Here is an 18,741-nt window from a genome sequence, read left to right as displayed (position 1 = left end):
TAAGAAGAGTCTGGCAGCTGGATCAGGTCAAAGCCCCATCTAGTCCAGCATCCTGTTCTCATAGTGGTCAACCTGATGCACCAGCAGGAAACCTGCAAGCCGGACTCAGTTGTGCAACAGCATTCTTGTGATTCCCAGCAGCTGCTTTCGACAATGGAGACAGAACATAGCCATCATGCCAGTAGCCACTGAAATCCTCTTCCTCCACCACCACAAATTGTTCTAATTCTCTTTTAAAGTCATCCAAGTTGGTGGACATCACTACCTCTAATGGGAGCAAATTCCATGCTTTTACCATGCAACTGTGTACTTTCTGTTGGCAGTCCTGAATCTTCCAACATTGAGGTTACCACTTCTGCCTACATGCACCAGTCGGTTAGCTTGGGCTCCCTTTTTATCGCCATGTAGGGCACAAATGTGCTTCCGGGTTTTTTGACAGCATAATTATGCACATTGCGCGCACAGCCTGAGCTGAATGGAGGCCATTCGTTCTGCTTAGGATGCCTGGCATTCTTTTTGAAGTTGCCATCTTGGGGAAAGAGGATGGGAGAAAAGACCCATTTAAATACAGGTTGTGAAGGAAGAGAGACAGCTTAAATTGCAGCTGTTGTGCTTGTGATACAGAGTCCCATCTCACTCTTTTCTGCCCTGTCACCTTCCCTCCTTGCAGCAGGGTCTTCTGTAACTCAAGGTTTAACAAAGCTGGGAAGTGGAGAAAGAGAGAGAGGAAAAATCCTGCAGCCAGGAGGATCGAGACAAGAGTCACTGCCCAAGCCAGGGACCGAGACGGGGAGCCTCTGAAGAACCCTTCCCAACCTTGGACCCTCCAGGAGTTCTGAACTAGAATTCCCATCAGCCCCAGCCAGCTCTGCAGGTTGGATTACTGGGTTTTGGAAAAACCTTTTTGGTGTTATCTCTAATCTTGGTCATTCACTGAACTCAAATTTTGTTCTGCCCCTTATCGGACCAGCAAAGTTTAGGATGTGGGTCTTTCCAAGAATCTAATGCAACACAGAATGGTTGTTACAGGCCAAACTGAACACAATCATTTTCTATATAAACAGGCGCTATGCTATGTCAGGCCTCCAGCTGCTCACACAGGGGGAGGCTGTGTCACAGACAGTTAAAGCTTTAAACGTGCATTCAATGATGTAGTTATTTGACAGTGTCCCCGCTTTGTTTTCTTTCTCATATGAGACAGGTGTATGCATGTAACACCCTACAGGGTTTGTTGAAGTTGAACAGTGGCGTTTTATTATGAAACATTCTACCCAAAAAAGAAGCAGCAGCCTTTCCAACCTGGCACCCTCCAGGGGTTTTGAGCTACAACTCCCATCAACCCCAGTCAGCACTGCAGGGTGGGGAAGGCCACTGTACGTAAAGACTAAGAGTTACTGCCTTCTCATACATTCCTGTGTGAGTCATTGTGGGGCTAAGTAAAACAAGGACCACCCATTTCTGTAAAGCTTCCTCATCTATAAGCAGTTTTGACTCGCCACAGGCGACCAGGGGAGTGACTATAGTACAAGTCCAAAATTTACAAGGAAAATTTAGTGCCTACATACTGGTTGGCCATTATGAGATCAGGATGCTGGACCAGATGGGCCCATTGGCCTGATCCAGTAGGCTCTTCTTATATTTTTACTGATTTTACTGTAGAGGGGAGAAGAAGTGAGGCAAACTGTAAGCAATCGTGGTGTAGCTTTTGGGTCTCACAGGTTGGGTTTGGACCATGCGACTTCAGATTGCAGGCAGGATCACATTTGGTTGAATGCTAATCTTCATAAATAAATATTTCCTGCACGTAGAAAGGTAACTCATCAGGAGGAAAGGTTCTAGCATATCCCTTTCCCTCTGACATGCATATTTTTGACAAACTGGTGAGGCTGTGATGCAACATTGACAAAGCTGTGTTCATTTTGGGGTTACCCTGTGAAAAATGGGATTCTGAACTGGACCCCTGAATTCATCTTTAATAGATGTACAGCCTTTATTTTAACACCCCGTGCACAAAAAACAAATCAAGTATTTAGTTCTCAAGGCTGCAGAATCCAGCTTCAAAGTGTATGAGCAAAATTTGCTGGAATCTTGCAAGGGGGAGGAAGGAGGCAGCTGCCACGGCCTAATGATCTGCAAAATAAATTATGCAAAACATGCTTGCTTGTTAATTTGAATTGCAGAATTTAGACTTGAGAGGAGGAATTTTTGTGTTTTAAGTCATGGTTTAAAAAGGTTTATTGAATTCCTTTACTAATCCCTTGACGTCTCCATAAAGATTGTGTTTCTGCTGGTTTGGCGCCACGCTTAGTGCCATGGCTGATCACTCTGGAACCCTGCAGCTGGGTCAGCAAGTTTTCAAATCCTTAGTACAGAAACTGGTAGTGGTTGGAGCCATTGCAGTTTTTTCACATTGTGTTTGATGTTAAGAAACTCTGGCGTGGGTGGCAGGTTCTCATTGCTCTGTTAAGAAGATGCAGCTTCCTTGCAGGCATTGATCAGGTGTACTACTAATGGGGGTGACTCCAGCTTCTGCCCTTTCCTGGAAAACATCCAGAGATTCAGCTGGTATTTTCCTTAACTATCTGGGCTAATTCGGTGTCAGTCTTGGTTGGGCTCTGTGTCCTTAACCCCAGATATGCAGTCAATTAGCTGATTACGGAGGGGGCCACCTGCTTTAATTATTTCAGCTGCTCAAAGCTGTCTTCTGGTTACCATTTTGGAAAGCTGCTGTTGCTGTCATGAAGAAATGTGTGACTGGATTTTGTTGTAAATTGCTTTGCTACCTTAGGTATAAGGTACATTTTAAGACTCGCCTGCCAGGTCATCTAACCCCATAGATATTCTCACCTGAACCTCTTTGATCTGCAGAACTAGCGCAGTGCCACATAATACTTGTTCCTCATTTGTTAAAAAAAACCAATGTTTTAATGTGGCTGCACCTACACTTTGGAACTCCCTGCCTATTGATACCAGGCAGGCATCTTCACTATGCCCTTTTCAGTGCCTGCATTTAGGCAAGTCTGTCCAGATATGTAAGATGTTTACATGTGTTTTAATCACGTTCTTAGCTTATTGTTTGTTTTAATTACTTTTGCATGTTTAAAATAGTTGTTTTTAATTTGTTTTTACTTATAATTTCTTTGTTTTATTCTTTTTGTAATCTAATTTGAGGTTTTTTTTGGGGGGGTTAATAGTCAAGCAGCATATAAATTTTGTGAAATAAATAAAATAAATCAGACCATTTGTTGGAAGAATGTGGAAACATCTCACTGTTGTTTGAAGTTTTGGGATCAGCTGATGCAGTTTGGGAGAGCAGGCATACAGGGGGTTGGTTTTGCAATGGATGTGGGCCAGGATTGCTGCTGAGCCAATAGAACAGGGATGGAGAGGGACACATTCCCTTGGGGGCTTCCTTTTGGGGGAGTGGGGACATATGCCAGGGGTGGGCAGGGCCCTGAGGTATAAATGAGCAGAGCAATGGGCATGACACTCACCTCGGTACAGAAGGCCAGCGCGGTGTAGTGGCTAGTGTGTTGGACTAGGAACTGGGTGACCAGGGCTCAGATCCCCACTCAGCAGTGAAATGTGCCTTGGGCCAATCAGTCTCTTGGCCTAACCTACCTCACAGGGATGTTGATAGGATGAAATGGAGATGGAGGAGAACCATGTATGCTGCCTTGAGCTGCTTGGAGCAAAGGTGGGGTGTAAATGTAAAAATAAACTAAAATAGGCTACATTCTTGCTATGCAAAAGCCAGAGATTTGAACACTCCCCCCCACTAATTTACACACTCGTCTCTTTGTTCTCCACCTAGTTCCCCACATCTGCTCTGAGATCCTTGGCACAAGAGTGGAAAGCCAGAGTATATTAAAATAATTGGAGAAGTGGAGAGCCTTAACAGCACTCTGGACAGCTCCTGCAGGATTTTATTTATATATTTTTTTTGCAGTGTTTGTTCCAAGCATAACAAGGTCCAAGTAACAAGTAAAAGGACTCTCTCTCTCTCTCTCCCCTCCCCCCTTTAGCATAGGAATAAAGTTGATTCCATCTAAAGTACAGTCCAACCTGTTAACTCTTTGCTTAGCTCAAGGTGTTGATGCTTAAGGTCTGGCCAATCTGCTGGAGGAGCCACCAAGAACCCCTCTCGGCTATCTGGCCTGAGTGCCGAAAGACAGAAGGCTCACTGTGCTACAATTTGATGCATCCAGAGCAGAACTTTGTCTTTCATAGATCTTGAAACTAAACTTGGCACTTCTCCTGCAGTCTTGCATACTCATTCTTTAAACATTCTTATAAGCACTGAACTGATTCAGTTGCACCCTAATTAACTAAGTTTGCAAGGGGAGGAGGGGGAGCAGCTGTGAAGGACACCTTGAAAGGGGATTTATGAAGTAAGACAGTTTCATTTTTGCAACTTCTAGTCATTTGATCAAAATAATATGGCAGCATTTTATTTATGTGTCTCTATAGAGCCAGCATGAGGTAGTGGTGTTGGGACGGGGGACATTTTGGCTCCGTGGAGCAGTTCCTTATTAGGATGGGCCTCAGGGGCCAAATTTGACAGGAGGGTGGGGTTGCTCACATGTCATTCACCTGGTGTCACCAGGGCGTTCAGGTGATTTGGCAATTTGAGTCCTAGAGTGCTTGCTGAAACAGAGGGAAAGCCCTTTTTTAAACTTGCAAAAGCCCTTCCTCGTCAGGAAGGAATTTGCTCTGAATCCTTCAAAACTGAGCAGGAATTAACCTTAAAATCACACAAACCTTAAACATTAGCTAATGGGGGGATTTAACCTGCTATAGGGAACTGTTGCGCAGAGCCAGTGCAGAATTGAATGCCACCCACATGCCCATTGGAGTGGCATCAGCTGATTCAGAGGTGGGCATGGTTTTAAGAAAAGACTCGTGGGCTAAGTTGTAAACCCTGCTGGGCCTTGGGCCAGAGGATGACCACCCGAACTCTAGCGTTTTGACCTTGACTCAGAACCTCTGCATTTTTAATCACGCAGAGCTCCACGCAAAAATGGTCTCAGGCCTTGAATTGCTGCAAAGCTTGGCCTTCAGAATTTTTGACAAAGGAAAGCATGTGCAGGACTTTAAAGCCTGCAAAATTTTACATGGTTTGGGAAATGGGATCTACTCGGGAGCCTATTGATCAAGACTATTGGGTCTGGGGAGATGGGAAAGCTTTTGCAAGCTCAGACTGCAGCTTATGCGGGGAAATGCTGTTTTAGTAAGTGCAACGCAATCTTGGATGCGTGCCTTCAGAAACAAAAAACAAAAAAGTATTTCTGTATAATTGCAGTCATCTCCCCCCTTTTTTAAAAAGCATATGCCTATAAGTGGTTCAATGGATTCTAATCAAGAGAGACTGTTTTAAAGAGGCTGCTTTGCTCCTAAGCACTCCATAAAAGTTCGTTCTGTCTCCATACTTAATTGCATTAAACAAATGACATTTGCCAGCCCTGGGAGGGTAGTTTCAATCTGCATAAAACTTAACTCTTAATTTAAGTGTTCACCAAGCGGCCAAATGCCCTATTCATTCTTTCCCTGGGCCGCCTTGGAAGTCCTTGTCTGGAATAGTAAGTCAAAATACGTGGCAGGGGTTGCCAAATTTTGTTGTGCAATTACAACGCGTGGCTCTTGCTGCTGAGATGATTGTTGATAAGCAGAGTTTAATAATTAATTATTGATAATGAGTTGCTCTGTGTTTGCTTTTTTTCAGATGCCTTGAAAGAGCCTAGGATAAGGAGTAGGCTTTGGTTGGAAGTGGACCAATCACAGGCTCCGTATTTTCCTGCTCATCTCCCAATGGCCTTCACATTTCCCTGATAGGGAAATTGAGCCACACCCTCCACACCCGATCCATGGTATTAGGCCCCTTGAGCCATGGAGGCCATGGATGTCCCTGTGGGGAACCTCATTGACTTTGACTCCGAACCTTCCACCACCGACACCTCTGAATCCGTCCCTGCCGCTCCTCCCTCCACCAATGGCAACGGGCTGCTGGATCACCTGGCGGGCGACACGGCCACAGTGGCGGAAGAGAGCGACGCGACGGAATCTGCCGACAGCGAGAACGACACAACGGACTCGCCCACCCATCACAGCTGGAACAACCACCGCCGCTCCTCCTCGGAGTCCTACTCATCTAACCAGAGCACAGAGTCCGCCAAGGACGAAGTAACAGCAGAGCAGCGGGAGTTCATCAGGCAGTACGTAGAGAAGATCTTCACGGGAGGGTGAGTGTTTGAGCAGCAGGATGCTGTGAGCAGGTGCATGCTGGGATTGTGGGATTGTCGGCCAACACTCTCCCTGCAGGAGGACCCCAGTTCTTTTTTTTACACTGCAACTCCCATCAGCCCCAGCCAGCGTGACCATTGTTCAGGGATGCTGGGAATTGCAGTCCAAAATATCTCAAGAGGCACCATGTTGGGGAAGGCTGCCGTAGAGCTTCTTTTTTTAAAAAAATGATATTTATTAAAGGTTTAACAATTACAGAAAAAAAGAGAGATTAAAAAGTTACAATACAATACATCACATCAAAAAGCAATAAAAATAATAATAATAATACAGCACAACGATGAGGGGGGAAAAAAAGAACAAAAATAAAAACATTTAAATAACACATCCAGTATTTCCATATCCTTATCTTTCATTTACTTGTTTCATCGACCTCCTCACACCTCCCTTTTTTGTATTCTAATTCAATTTAGCTGTTTCAACAAATCCTTTCCATCTTTCTCAATTTTTGTTCTATAAATTACCTTAACCCGATCTGACCTTAAATTTTACCCTTTGACCCATTAACAACCCATTTTTACTTAATGCTTAATAACATTTCTGCTAAAACCATGTAACTTCATTCCAACATCCTTCTAACATTCATTAATTTTACTATATTTTTGTAAATATACTTTACATTTTTTCCAATCTTCTTCCACCAACTCTTCTCCCTGGTCTCGAATTCTGCCAGTCATTTCCGCCAGTTCCATGTAGTCCATCAGCTTCATCTGCCATTCTTCCCTGGTGGGTAGATCTTGTGTCTTTCAGTGCTTTGCGATGAGTATTCTTGCTGCTGTTGTGGCATACATGAAAAAAGTTCTATCCTTCTTTGGCACCAATTGGCCTGTCAGGAAAAAGCACCAAGGCAAAAGCCAGCTCCAGATAGCTGGAATGCAAAACAGGATGTTGTGGTTTACAGCTGTACTGTTGGGGAAAAGGTGGAGCCTATTCTCTGTACTGAGCACTGGATGTTAGCTCAGTGTGTCATCTGACCTGTGCTGGAAGTACAGGGGAGGAGTTGTGACTCTTCTGATGGAGTCTGAAGGGAACAGTCACATTTCTATGTACTATTGAGTGACAGGAATAAAACATGTAGAAAGGACTCCTGTCTGTCTCATTTCTCCTCCCTGGGAGAATGCAGGGAGGGAGAGAGAAGCAGAGGGTGTGTTCTTCTCACGACTAATGAGAAGAATCGCCGGGTTTGTTTACCTAGCCTGCCGAGGTCGCAGACGGACGGTAAGCACAGTATCTCGCTCAATTGCCTCGGGGGAGGCCAGGTACCTCTGCCTGTGAGCTGAAGATACTAACATGGCCGACCATGCCCAGGAGAAAGGCCTCTGGTTTCTTCAGAAAGGTATATTTTAATACCTTTTTCATTTCATTATAAATCATCTCCCAGAATGCCTTAATCTTTGGGCATGTCCACCAAAGGTGAAAGAATGTACCTTCAGTCTCCCCACATTTCCAATTTGTTATCAGGTAAATGATAGATTTTTGCAAGCTTGACTGGTGTTATGTACCACCTATAGATCATTTTCATTAAATTCTCTTTTAAGGCATTACATGCCGTAAACTTCATACCAGTGGTCCATAACTGTTCCCAGTCAGCCATCATAATATAATGTCCAACATCTTGTGCCCATTTAATCATAGCATTATGGTCGGAGCAAATTTTGGGGCAAATTTCCACTTTGCTAGTTTTCGGAGCCAGTCCTCTCGTTACTCAGATTTGGTCAATTCTTGTCCATGTCATTTTAGCCTCAGAGAAGAAGGTTCCCTCTCTTCCCAAGGGGTTCTTTGTTCTCCAAATATCAACTAAATCCATGTTTTCTGTCATATCAAAAAAGGTTTTTGGTAATCTTCCATCCTTAGTAACTACCTGTCTCTGTGCCTTGTCCATATTTGTAGACACCACACCATTCATATCTCCCATCAAAATCATATTATAATCCAAATAGTCCATCAGAGTCTCATGTAACTACTTGAAAAATTCCGATTTTCCTTCTTTGGTGCATAGATACCTACTATCAAAAAATTTTCTCCTTGCGATTGAATTTCAATTGCAACAAAACTTCCTTGATCATCTTTAAATATAAATTTTGGTGATAGGCTCTCCTTTGCATAAATGACCACTCCTCTTTTTTTAACTTTATCCGATGAAATAAGTTCTTGGCCTAATCTTTTATTAATCAATAACTTCCTGTGTAGCCTAATCACATGTGTTTCTTGTAAACAAATCAAGTCCAAATGTTCTTTTTTCAATAAATGAAATACTCTCCGCCTCCTTTCAGGGGAGTTCACTCCATTAACATTCCAACTCAAGACCTGCAGCGCCATCATATGGTTACTTTGGCGTCCCCCCAACTGCACCCAATGTTTGCTCCTCTTCTGTTGGTGGTGGTGTTGGGATTTTCGCTGGGGGGTCCAATCCAAAAGATAATGTCGATATATCTAACGTTGGTGACCTTTTCTCCAATGCTCTTAGCTCTGATCCTCTATCTATTAATCCTCTGTCCAGTGCTGCTGGCTCCTTTCCAATTCCCTTCTGCAAATCTTCTTCGTATTTAGACAGAAACTTTATTTTATCATCTACTGATTTTATTTTTATTTTCCTTCCTTTAAAGCTGAAGGATAGGCCTTGAGGGAATTTCCACCTGAAGATGATTTTGTTCCTTCTCAGCAGACCAACCAAATCTCCAAAGTCAGACCTGAGGTCCAGAAGGTGTTTTGGAATATCTTTAAATATTTCCACTCTTGACTGGTGTATTACCAAAGTCTTCTCGTAGTGCCAGCTCAGAATTTTATCTCTCTCTTCTTTAGATTGGAGGGTAATGAAGAGGCACCATGTTGGGGAAGGCTGCCGTAGAGCTTCTTTTAGCTGGCTTTACGTTGCTCAGACCAATCCAGAGCAACCTTAAATGTAATCTAGGCAACCATTCCCCATTTCCCCAGATTCACCCCCTCAAAGACTTCATTTGCTTTCTAAAGTACCAGGTTTTTCTACGATGGCACCAGTTTCCAACTTGTTAGATGGAAATAAACAGCCAGTATTATATCCAGTCAGAGTAGACCTATGTAAATTAATCAATCAATGTTAGTTGTGTCTCTTATTTTTTAATGGCTCTCCTCTGTGTAGGATGCAGCAAACCCCCTTCCCCGCTCTGTGTTCCCATTGAAAAGAAATGTTGGCTGGCTGTGACACATCTCTCCCACTGAGTCATGCTTCTCTCTCGACTTAACAATTGCTGCCTGGGGACTTTGGGGCTGCATCACCCAGATGCAGAGCGGAGGCTTCAGCTGCTGCAGCTGATGTTGACTCTGTGTGTGCGCGCGCTTTTAAACAATTCCACTTAATTTAAGCAATTTAGCAAATCTGCCGTGACTCACCCTGGCCCAAATTAAAACGATTTGAATGTCAAACTGGGGGCAAGTGCCTTTCCGTTTGCTTCCCCCCCCCCCCCGCTCTGCTGCGTGGCCAGTTTGGGGATCCTACCCCAGAAGGAATGTTCTTGTGCAAAACTGACACTGGCAGCTTGCATAATCTCCGTTCACGGTTGAATGTTGCCGCTTGGCGAGGTGGCCTGCCCCCTGCATGCAAAAAGAGAAGAATGGCAATGCTCGAAATCAAAAGCCTCAAATTCTTTGTTAGTCTTGCTACACGTTTAATAAAAATAAATAAATAAACTTGGGGAGGGCGCATAACCCTTTTCAACCCAAAGGTCATATTCCCTTCTGGGCAATCTGCTGGGGGCTGCGTGCCAGGGGCAGGCGTGAGTGGAGGGTAAAAGTGGGCAGGGGGATGAATGTCAAAGTCACTTTGGTGTACTAGGTTAGTCTCTGCACAAATTCATGCACCCCTCCTTACCCGCCATCCATGGAAGCAAGAGGCATCAGCAGAGTTCACGGACAAAATCCAGCCTGGCAAAAACACTCAGGGAAGGTGCAAAGCAGAGCCAGTGAGGGGAGAAGTGGTGTGGCCTGGGGAGACTTTGAGGGGTCCCCTAGTCCTGCTCAAAAGGATGATTTATTAACATGTGTTAATTCCCCGTTGGCTCCTGATAAAGAATATTGGTGCACTTTCGGACTGGTAAGAGCTGAAGCAGTTTACTTGAATTTATTTCCCCTACCCCAAGTTCACTTTTCATTACGTACTTTTTTCTTCCTCCTCTAAAGTTCTGCCTCCCCCTCCATTTAGTACATTGTTCGAAACGAGTTTAGTGCCACCTGGTGGCTGAAGGCAAAACCACAATTCAACAGGAAACCGCTGCATTTCTCCCAGTTTTGTTGCAAGTCGTAACATAAAGGAGAAACCAGAAGAAAAAGAGCAAACGGCAACAGCAAAAAAAAAAAAAAAAAAGAGGACAGTGATGCTCTACACATACAAAATCAGATACAATTTGTGTGGAGGATGGATTTCATAGGCAGCCGCAAACCCAATCAAGAGTGAGGCACAATGGCAGATTTACAAGCACAAAGAATCCAACGGTCCTTTCTCTTGTGCATGTTGATCTGCCATCATTGTGAGGCACACCTAAGCATCTTTTTTGCATACACAACATCCCTGCTTCAATCCCTAGCATCTCCAGGTAGGACTGGGAATGCCACTGCTGCCAGTCAGTGTCGACAGAACTGAGCTAGAGGGATCAATCGCCTGACTCAGTAGAAGGCGGCTACTTATGTATTTGAAGGTGTAGAAACTATTGCACTTTTAAATGAAAGTGAAATGAAAGTGAAAAATGAAATATTCCTGTATTCCTTGTGACAGCCTTGCAAGGTAGGCTAGTAATGACACTAAGCTCCTAAATTAGAAAGCAAGCTCATTGGTCAAGGCTTATAGTACAACACCTAGTTTTTGTGCTTATTACTATTATTACCACATTGCAGAGTGGTGACACTTGAGAGCAGGCAGGGATTTGCCCAGGGCCCCTGACAATTCTTGCCTGCAGTGAGATTTGCTTTGGGGACTTGCCAGCTTATAGTCTCAGCCCTCTGTATCACATTTAGTGCCAACTTGTTTTGTTTTGTATCTTTGTGATTCCAGAGAGGAATTTGACCAAGAGGAGAAAGCCAAGTTTGGAGAACTCTGCAGTGGGGAGAATGCAAAAGGCAGGGAATGGTTTGCCAGATACGTGAGCGCTCAGGTAAGGAGTCGTTCAGGACGCAACTCTAGCTGGTGTGGATTGTGCGCTCTTGAGGCCCTTTGCTTTTTGTGCTTGCGTGTGCCTCTTGACAACTGTTCACACAATCAAATAGTGGGCCCTATTCCTAGTGGAATGTACAGGGCATTCCAGGCCATTTCAGAGTCACCTTTTGCTTTATTGCATTGCTGTATTCCTACATGGAAGAGTCTCATCCGCTCACCTCTGCATACCATCATTTTAAAAACCCTGCATAGGGTGAAACTTTTTGCACGTCAAACAGAAGCTAGATTTGCACAACTTCCTGATTGGCTAGACCTTATATCAGTGGCAAAGCTACCTCCTCCCTTCTCAGAGCAAGGCTGGGCCACCAGTCTGATTGGCCAGCTCTTGTCTTAATTGCAAAGCCACCTTCTGAGAGCAGCTTTCGAAACATGACAAGCACTCAGAGGGGAGAAAAAATGGAAAGCAAAGCAGATGGCCTGCCTTAAAGCTTAGGCTGGAGACGGTTGTTGATCCAGAGGCTGTATGTGCAACAACAGAGGAGCAGAGCTGTTTCCTCCGCAGCCAAAAAAAAGTAGAACGGCAGCCCTACATCTGTTTCTAGGTAGATCTGTATCCAATCTTAACACTCTTGACTTTCCCTGTTTCCTCACAGCGCTGCAATTCCAAGTGTGTCTCGGAGCAGACTTTCTATCGACTGGTGCAGTCCTTTGCTGTGGTCCTCTTTGAGTGAGTAACAGCAGGTGTCGGCATGGAGGCTACAGGGTCTTCTGCCTTTACAGCAGGGGGTGGGGAACTGAATCCAGCTGTCGAGTGGAATTCTTCTTTCCTCCACCTCTCCCTGCAGGCCACCTTGGACAGTTGGGTGGGGCTGATGAGAGGCGTAGCTCAAAACATCTGGAGGGCATCATGGTAGCGATGGTTGCTCTAACCACTGCACCACTTGGGCAACTGGAGATGACTTGCACATGGCTGTGATCCATGCAGCTCTCCGTAAAAGCCATGTATAGACCCACCTGGCCGTTCTTCAGTTCTGGCAGCGAAGGCTGGTCTATGTACACCACCTTGAGATCCTTGGAATATAAATGAATTGAATAAATATTAGGGAGAATGGGCACTGCCCCACTGAATTCCGTCTGCCCTCAACCAGCATCCACTGGCCTGCCTTCCTGTTTACAATAATTCCGGGGGGTGGCCCTGGCAGTCTGCTTCCTCCTCCTTAGTCTCAGTGTTGCCCTTGTAGAATGCAGCACGGAAGAGAATGGGGGAAAACTGGAATTAGTTGGCTCTGCCCACAGTTGGACTCCCTGCATTCAGTCCCATAATCACCACCGAGTGTTGCTCTGTTTCTTCTTCATATTTCAGCAACTTTATTCTTTCCTTTTTTTCAGGTGTTACCAGATGGATGATTTCAGCCCTGCTAAGAACCTGATGACCATGTGCTTTACTTATTACTATATTGGTAAAGGGCAGTTCCTTCTTGCTGAAATTTCTGTGTGGAGTGGGAAAATGTGCTGGGGCAATTTGTTCGTCTTCAGCAAAGGAGCAAGAGTACCTTGCAAGAAGCATCGCTATAGGAATAGCATCCTGGGAGTCGTTTGTGAGAACCTCAGAATAGTGAACTAATCCTTTACATTTGACCCGCCATTGCACCCAATGTGTTTTAACTACACACAGTTTTGGCTTTGGGCACAATCCCCAGAACGTAACGCCTGCATAAGTTGCAGGCTTACTATGAGGTTTCAGTTACAGATAGGTAGCCGTGTTGGTCTGCCATAGTCAAAATAAAAAATTCCTTCCTGTAGCACCTTAAAGACCAACTAAGTTAGTTCTTGGTATAAGCTTTCGTGTGCATGCACACTTCTTCAGATACACTGTGTATCTGAAGAAGTGTGCATGCACACGAAAGCTTATACCAAGAACTAACTTAGTTGGTCTTTAAGGTGCTACAGGAAGGAATTTTTTATTTTGACTATGAGGTTTCAGAAATAGATGAGAGCCAGGAAGCATAATGATTTTTAGCTTCTTGTTGGTTGCTTCCATGTTACCAACCATGTGCCCTGGTTTTCGACATCCATTTTTAAGTGTGACACTAATCACTGAGGGCTAGTATCTTGCTTTTTAGTTAAAAAGCAAAAACTTAGGGTGGGGGAAAGAGAACAAACCAGTCTCTCTTGAGCATTGATCTTTAGCAGGAGTGGTGCTCCTTTAAGTCAGGGGTGGGGACCACTTTTTTTAGCTCAAGGGCCACATTCACTTATGAGCAACCTTAAGGGGGCCTTATGCCAGAGGTGCGTGGGGCCAGAGGCTAAAGTGGGTGGAGCATCAGGTATGATTCTTACCTTGCTGCATTGAAAAGTCTGAGGTTTCTGCATAAACCCACACACGTGTCCTCCATCTGGGCAAGCAATGGGCATTGTTACAATTCAAGAACACATTCCAGTCAGGAAAATGCTCTTGAGAGCACGGAGCAGGGCCCGGGAGCATTGAGTTCTGAGGGCCAGATCAAGAGGGCTGGAGGGCCACATTCGACCCACGGGACTCAGGTCCCCTGCCTTACTCCCTCTGTTTCTCTTTCCTGGTTGCATTTCGGTAGGTAAGCCCCAAGCGCTGCCCATCGAGTCCAAGGAGAAGCCCACTGGCAGCATTGACTCCTACCTGAAGTCCGCAAACAGCTGGCTGGCCGAGAAGAAGGACATTGCGGAGCGGCTTCTGAAGAACACGTCGGCAAAGACGGAGAACGTGAAAGGCTTCTTTGGGAGCTTTGAAAGCAAGCTAAAGGGGCCCGGGCCCAAGAAAGCTGAGTGAGTCCAGTTCTAGGGGCAGCCGGATTTCCCCTGCACTGTGTTGAGAACATCCACAGCGCCTTTAGTGGAGGCACAACGCCAGACCTGGCTTAAGTACCCCTGAGCACCACCGCCTCTGCTCTACTCAAGATAATCTTGTTTATATGCCGCTATCGGTCTTGGTGGTCCCAGGAACATAGGAAGCTGCCTTGTGCCGGATTGGCAGTGGCTGTCCAGGATTTTAGACTGCAGCGTTTGTGTGTCTCCCCTTGCCCTACCTGGAGAGGCTGGGGATTGAACCTGGGACCTTGTGCAAGCAGAGCAGATGCTCTGCCACTGAGCTACGGCCCTTTCCCACTTTATTAATTAACTGGTTGATTTAAAGTCGCCCACCCCACCCCCTTTTAGGGCAAGGCTTGCATAGCAGGCTAACTTGGCTTCATCTATGTAGTAGGAAGATTATACTTCTAAGCAATTCGTAGAACAAACTATTTGCAGTGCTTCCAAACTCCCCTCCCAAAATGATGTTACGTTTAACCAAATAGTACCTGTGTGTTTGCTTCTAGGGATGATGAAGGCAAACCAAGAGAGAGAATCCACAAATCAGGTAAGCAGCAATAATAATATGTCTATGCTGTTGTTGTTTAAAAATCTGTTTATAATGCTCATAGAAAACAGGTGTTTCAGGTCCTGGAGAGCTGGGATACCTGGCAGGAATCTAAGGCACTGTCTGGTCTTTATCTGAAGATTATGTATATGTGTATGCACAAATTCCCCACCACCACCAATATCACATATCTCTCCTTTGCAGTTTCGCTGTACAGTCCTGAGGAGGAGGAAGAAAAAACAGGAGAGAAGATCTACCTGTACATGCACCTGAAGCAACAGCCCATCTGGTAAGAGCAAGTGGAGGCTGGTTCAATAGGCTGACTGGGGCACTGCCCCACCAACCTCAGCCTGTCCTCAGCCAACCCCCACCTGCCTGCCTTCTTACTTACAGCCAACCTGGTGCAGCCTGTCAGCTCCCCCATTTATTAGTCTCAGCCAGGGGCGCCAACTTGAATAAAATATTGGGTAAGCCCTGCCCCACATAATCACAAGATGCGGTGCATGCACACTATTTGAATAGCAATGCCCATGAATTTTGTGGTGGGGTAGCATCCTCAAATATTTTATGGGGGGCAAAGGGACCTCAACCCCTAGGAGTTGTAGAACTCAGCAGGGAGGAGGAGGATAGGGCCGAAACTAGAATGAGTTGTCTCTGCCTTTCACTGGCTCTGGCGCCACCTACTGTTTGCCTCCCTGCCTTCCGCCCCACCTGTCTCAGGGAGCACCAGCCACCACTGGTATAACCTTATTATCCTGAACCAGCTGCACTCCTGAGCAGGGCATTGAAGCAGGGGAGCCATCTAGCGGGCCCAGCCACAGCCCTCTCTAGCAAAAACCACCCCATTCCTTCCCACTTCCTAGCCACATTCACAAAAACATACCCTGCAGTTGGTACAGGCTCAACACACACACACGCACATCATTTCCTCCCCTGTTCCCTAGGCATACCCTGAGGTTTTGGAATGCGGCTTTCTTCGACGCGGTTCACTGTGAGAGGCGGAAACGGTCTCCCACCACTAGGTAGGACTTTGCAGCTTCTTCTTTCTTTCTTTTATTTTTTTCACAGGAGAAAGGAAGTGGGGGACACGAGGGGTGGAGGAGAATAGGTCACAGTGCTGAAAAGGACTGCCTTTTTTTGTACGCAAATGGTTTATTTTTCTGCTGTTCTCCCACTTGTCAAGCAGGCCAATAGAGCTTTTTAAGTTCTGCTAATTTGATGCAGGACTGGGTTTATATTCTGTAGGGAGGAAGCTCTTTCTTCCCTGGTCCTTGGAAGTCATCCCCATGGTTTTAGAGAAACAGAAACCACCCAGCAAATGCAGTTTGATAACAACATCCAAGGGGGAGTCTGCCAGGCAAGAGCTTAAGGAAAGGGCAGAGTACCCCCTTTTCCCCCCTTCCTGCTCTCATGTTGCTTTGTTGGGTTGGGGAGGTTGAAAACAACTAATTTCTCTCTTTCTCTTTCTTGACGTCTTTAATCTTTTCTTTTCTTTTTCTGGTCAATTCTTTCACACTTCCTCTCTCTCCATCCATACTTCTTGCATGATCTTAACATGTAACCTTCTGTTGACCCTTTCTGCTGCCACTCCAGAGGGAATGCTGGAGAGGAAGAGGAAACGAGGTGTGTCTGTCCGCATTTACTTTCTTACCTTTTTATGCCAAAGGCTCATTTTGGGTCCAAAACTTGCCACCGTGGTTGCACAGTATTCGGCCCAGCGCTGCAAATCCCACTAGTGTACCCTTCCCCAACCTGGTGCCCTCCAAGATATTGTTGGACTATTGCTTTCATCCTCCTTCACCATTGACCATCCCTGCTGGGCTTGCTGGGAGTTATAGTTCAGACACATCTGGAGGGCCACAGGTTGGGGAAAGCCTGCTTTCCAAGGTATATCTCTAAGCACATCAAAGCGGTTTTGAAAGGAGTGTTCCTTGTTCGTTTCAGTGCCTGCAACAGCAGGACAAAATCTAATATGGATGCTGAACCGATTTAGAAGCAGTGGGAGCCTACCACAAAGCACTTTTTGAGTCTCTTTAAAAATTAAAAAAAATCAGTCTACGTTTTGTCTCCCAGCCAGAGTTTGCCATGCTGCCAATATCTTATGCATTGCTTGATTATGATGCACAGCTTCTGTATCAATGCCGTATAAAGCAGCTTGAGAAAAGCCTCTGGGCACAGTGAACTGCTTAAGTGAGTCTGTTTTTCTCTCGCCATTTTCTGTGTCAGCAGCTGTGGTAAGTTTTTGGACACAGGGGCCCCTTCCAGTCTCTGAGGAGTTCTAGATGTAAACGTTCTACTTTGACCTTCCCCCTTGCTTTGATTTCCTCCTGCTTTCGATGCCTCTGTGGAATGCTGCTGCTGCTTGAGAATCTCTTCTCTTTCCTTCCCTGTCCATTCCTCTTTGACCATCTGGATTTAAGTACCTGCTTTCTGTGTTGTTTCTGCCCCTCTCTCATTTGTTATTGTCGTGCTTAATTTTGCCCGTTTCATACCATACCAGTTGGTGGTTTTTTGTGCGGAGCCTGATTGAGATGGGGGGGGGTGGTTTACTTTACTTGCATCTGGAGCAGCTGTTCCAAATAGTAAATGGTCACTGTGCATATGCACACTTGCCATGGTCTCAGAGGACAGCGCCACCGGATTTGTTCTTGATGCGGACCTCTTGGGTGCCTCCAGGCTGTCCCTATTTTGGGGAAAGGATTCAAGAGCATTCAGGAAATGTAGGTTTTTGCAATTAAAGTGGATTAAAGTGCTCTGCCTCCCTAGCACAGGTGTGGGGAACCTACAGCCTTCCAGATGTTGCTGAACGACTCCCATCAGTCCCAGCAAGAGTGGCCAGTTGGAGTTCAGAAACATTTGGAAGGCCAAAGGGTCCTTAGACATGCCCCAGCATGACAAATCCACTTCAAAGAACAATTAAAAGGAAGACATGTAAACGCCCTGCAAGCAAATTAGGACAAATGCTCAGTCAATGGGTCATCTGAAAGTGGTCCTTGAACTGTTGGCCTGAGAGATGACAGGCAGGGATTTCTCCTGTGCACCTCTGCCTCGCTCTGGCAAATGATCTGGGGAATTGCAAGGTGAGGGAGCCACCAAAGAAGCCACTGTGCCCTGAAAGGCCCCTGTGAGTCAGCTGATACTCCTTGACCCCTGTGGATGGATGTCCAGCTAGGAGACTTGCCTTGGCCCTTGGCTAAGCCAAAAATGTCCTCTGCATTTGCCTTGCCTCAACCTTGACCCTTGGCACATCTGTTTCCTGTGAGGATTGATTCAGGGATACATTCTTGAATTGCCTGCCAAGAAATCCCTCTGCCACTCTGTCTTCATATCCAGCATGACTCCACATTTTTAATTTCTCTTGTTTTCCTTTTATTTGCTGCTGCTGCTTCTCCTCCCATTGACTTCCTTCTTCCTGTATTTCCCTGCCTCCCCTTTTCCTCCTCTTGACATATGGTCGGCTTCAGCCAACATCCTATTTTCCCTAAAAGGACAAGCATCTGAGGGCTGATATGTGGTGAAATCAAGTGGCAGAATCCTCCTTACATTGCGCCCTTGTCAGGTGGGGGAGATGGTGTTTTCTAACACTTCCCTGCTCAAAAAGAATCCCTGCATTTAGAATGCGATTCTAGACCAGAATAGGCTTGATGGACTAGTTTTCTCCAGACCACTTTTTATTTTTATATTTTGATTGGGGGTGTTAAGAAGTGCCACTCCTCACCCCCCCAAAAGTTTACCATGTGATTTTACTGAAAATGTAGCTCAACTTTCAGCATTCCCCATTCTTGATCACTTTTAACACATACTTACCCCATAGGGGTCAGTGAGAATTTTTGCATTAACCTGGAGGCATGCACCCCCTTGATTCTTTTTAAGGATGCATAATTGAAAATCTAGAATGGAAGGTCAGCAGTTACATAAGAGAGAT

The 18,741-nt window shown here is 45.5% G+C and overlaps 1 protein-coding gene across 7 annotated transcripts in view; it reads left to right on the top strand.

The window, feature by feature from the left end:
- KIAA0513 overlaps nt 1-18,741 on the top strand; it is a 52,074-nt gene that overhangs the window by 25,939 nt on the left and 7,394 nt on the right. For 4 of the 7 annotated variants that reach the window (XM_083513751.1, XM_083513753.1, XM_083513755.1 and 1 more), the window contains exons 2-10: nt 5,723-6,239; nt 11,324-11,423; nt 12,079-12,152; nt 12,815-12,885; nt 14,020-14,227; nt 14,776-14,816; nt 15,021-15,105; nt 15,761-15,838; nt 16,410-16,439. In XM_083513751.1, the coding sequence (XP_083369877.1) occupies nt 5,887-6,239; nt 11,324-11,423; nt 12,079-12,152; nt 12,815-12,885; nt 14,020-14,227; nt 14,776-14,816; nt 15,021-15,105; nt 15,761-15,838; nt 16,410-16,439 (1,040 nt within the window). In that variant the 5' untranslated portion in view covers nt 5,723-5,886. Of the gene's footprint in view, nt 1-703; nt 875-5,722; nt 6,240-11,323; nt 11,424-12,078; nt 12,153-12,814; nt 12,886-14,019; nt 14,228-14,775; nt 14,817-15,020; nt 15,106-15,760; nt 15,839-16,409; nt 16,440-18,741 lie in introns of those variants that run through there. The other 3 variants (XM_083513756.1, XM_083513757.1, XM_083513752.1) reach the window with 2 other exon arrangements.

This window comes from Podarcis liolepis (assembly GCF_965112155.1).
Source record: "Podarcis liolepis genome assembly, chromosome: 7".
Taxonomy (NCBI): Eukaryota; Metazoa; Chordata; class Lepidosauria; order Squamata; family Lacertidae; genus Podarcis; species Podarcis liolepis.
This window is presented reverse-complemented; position numbering and strand designations above follow the sequence as displayed.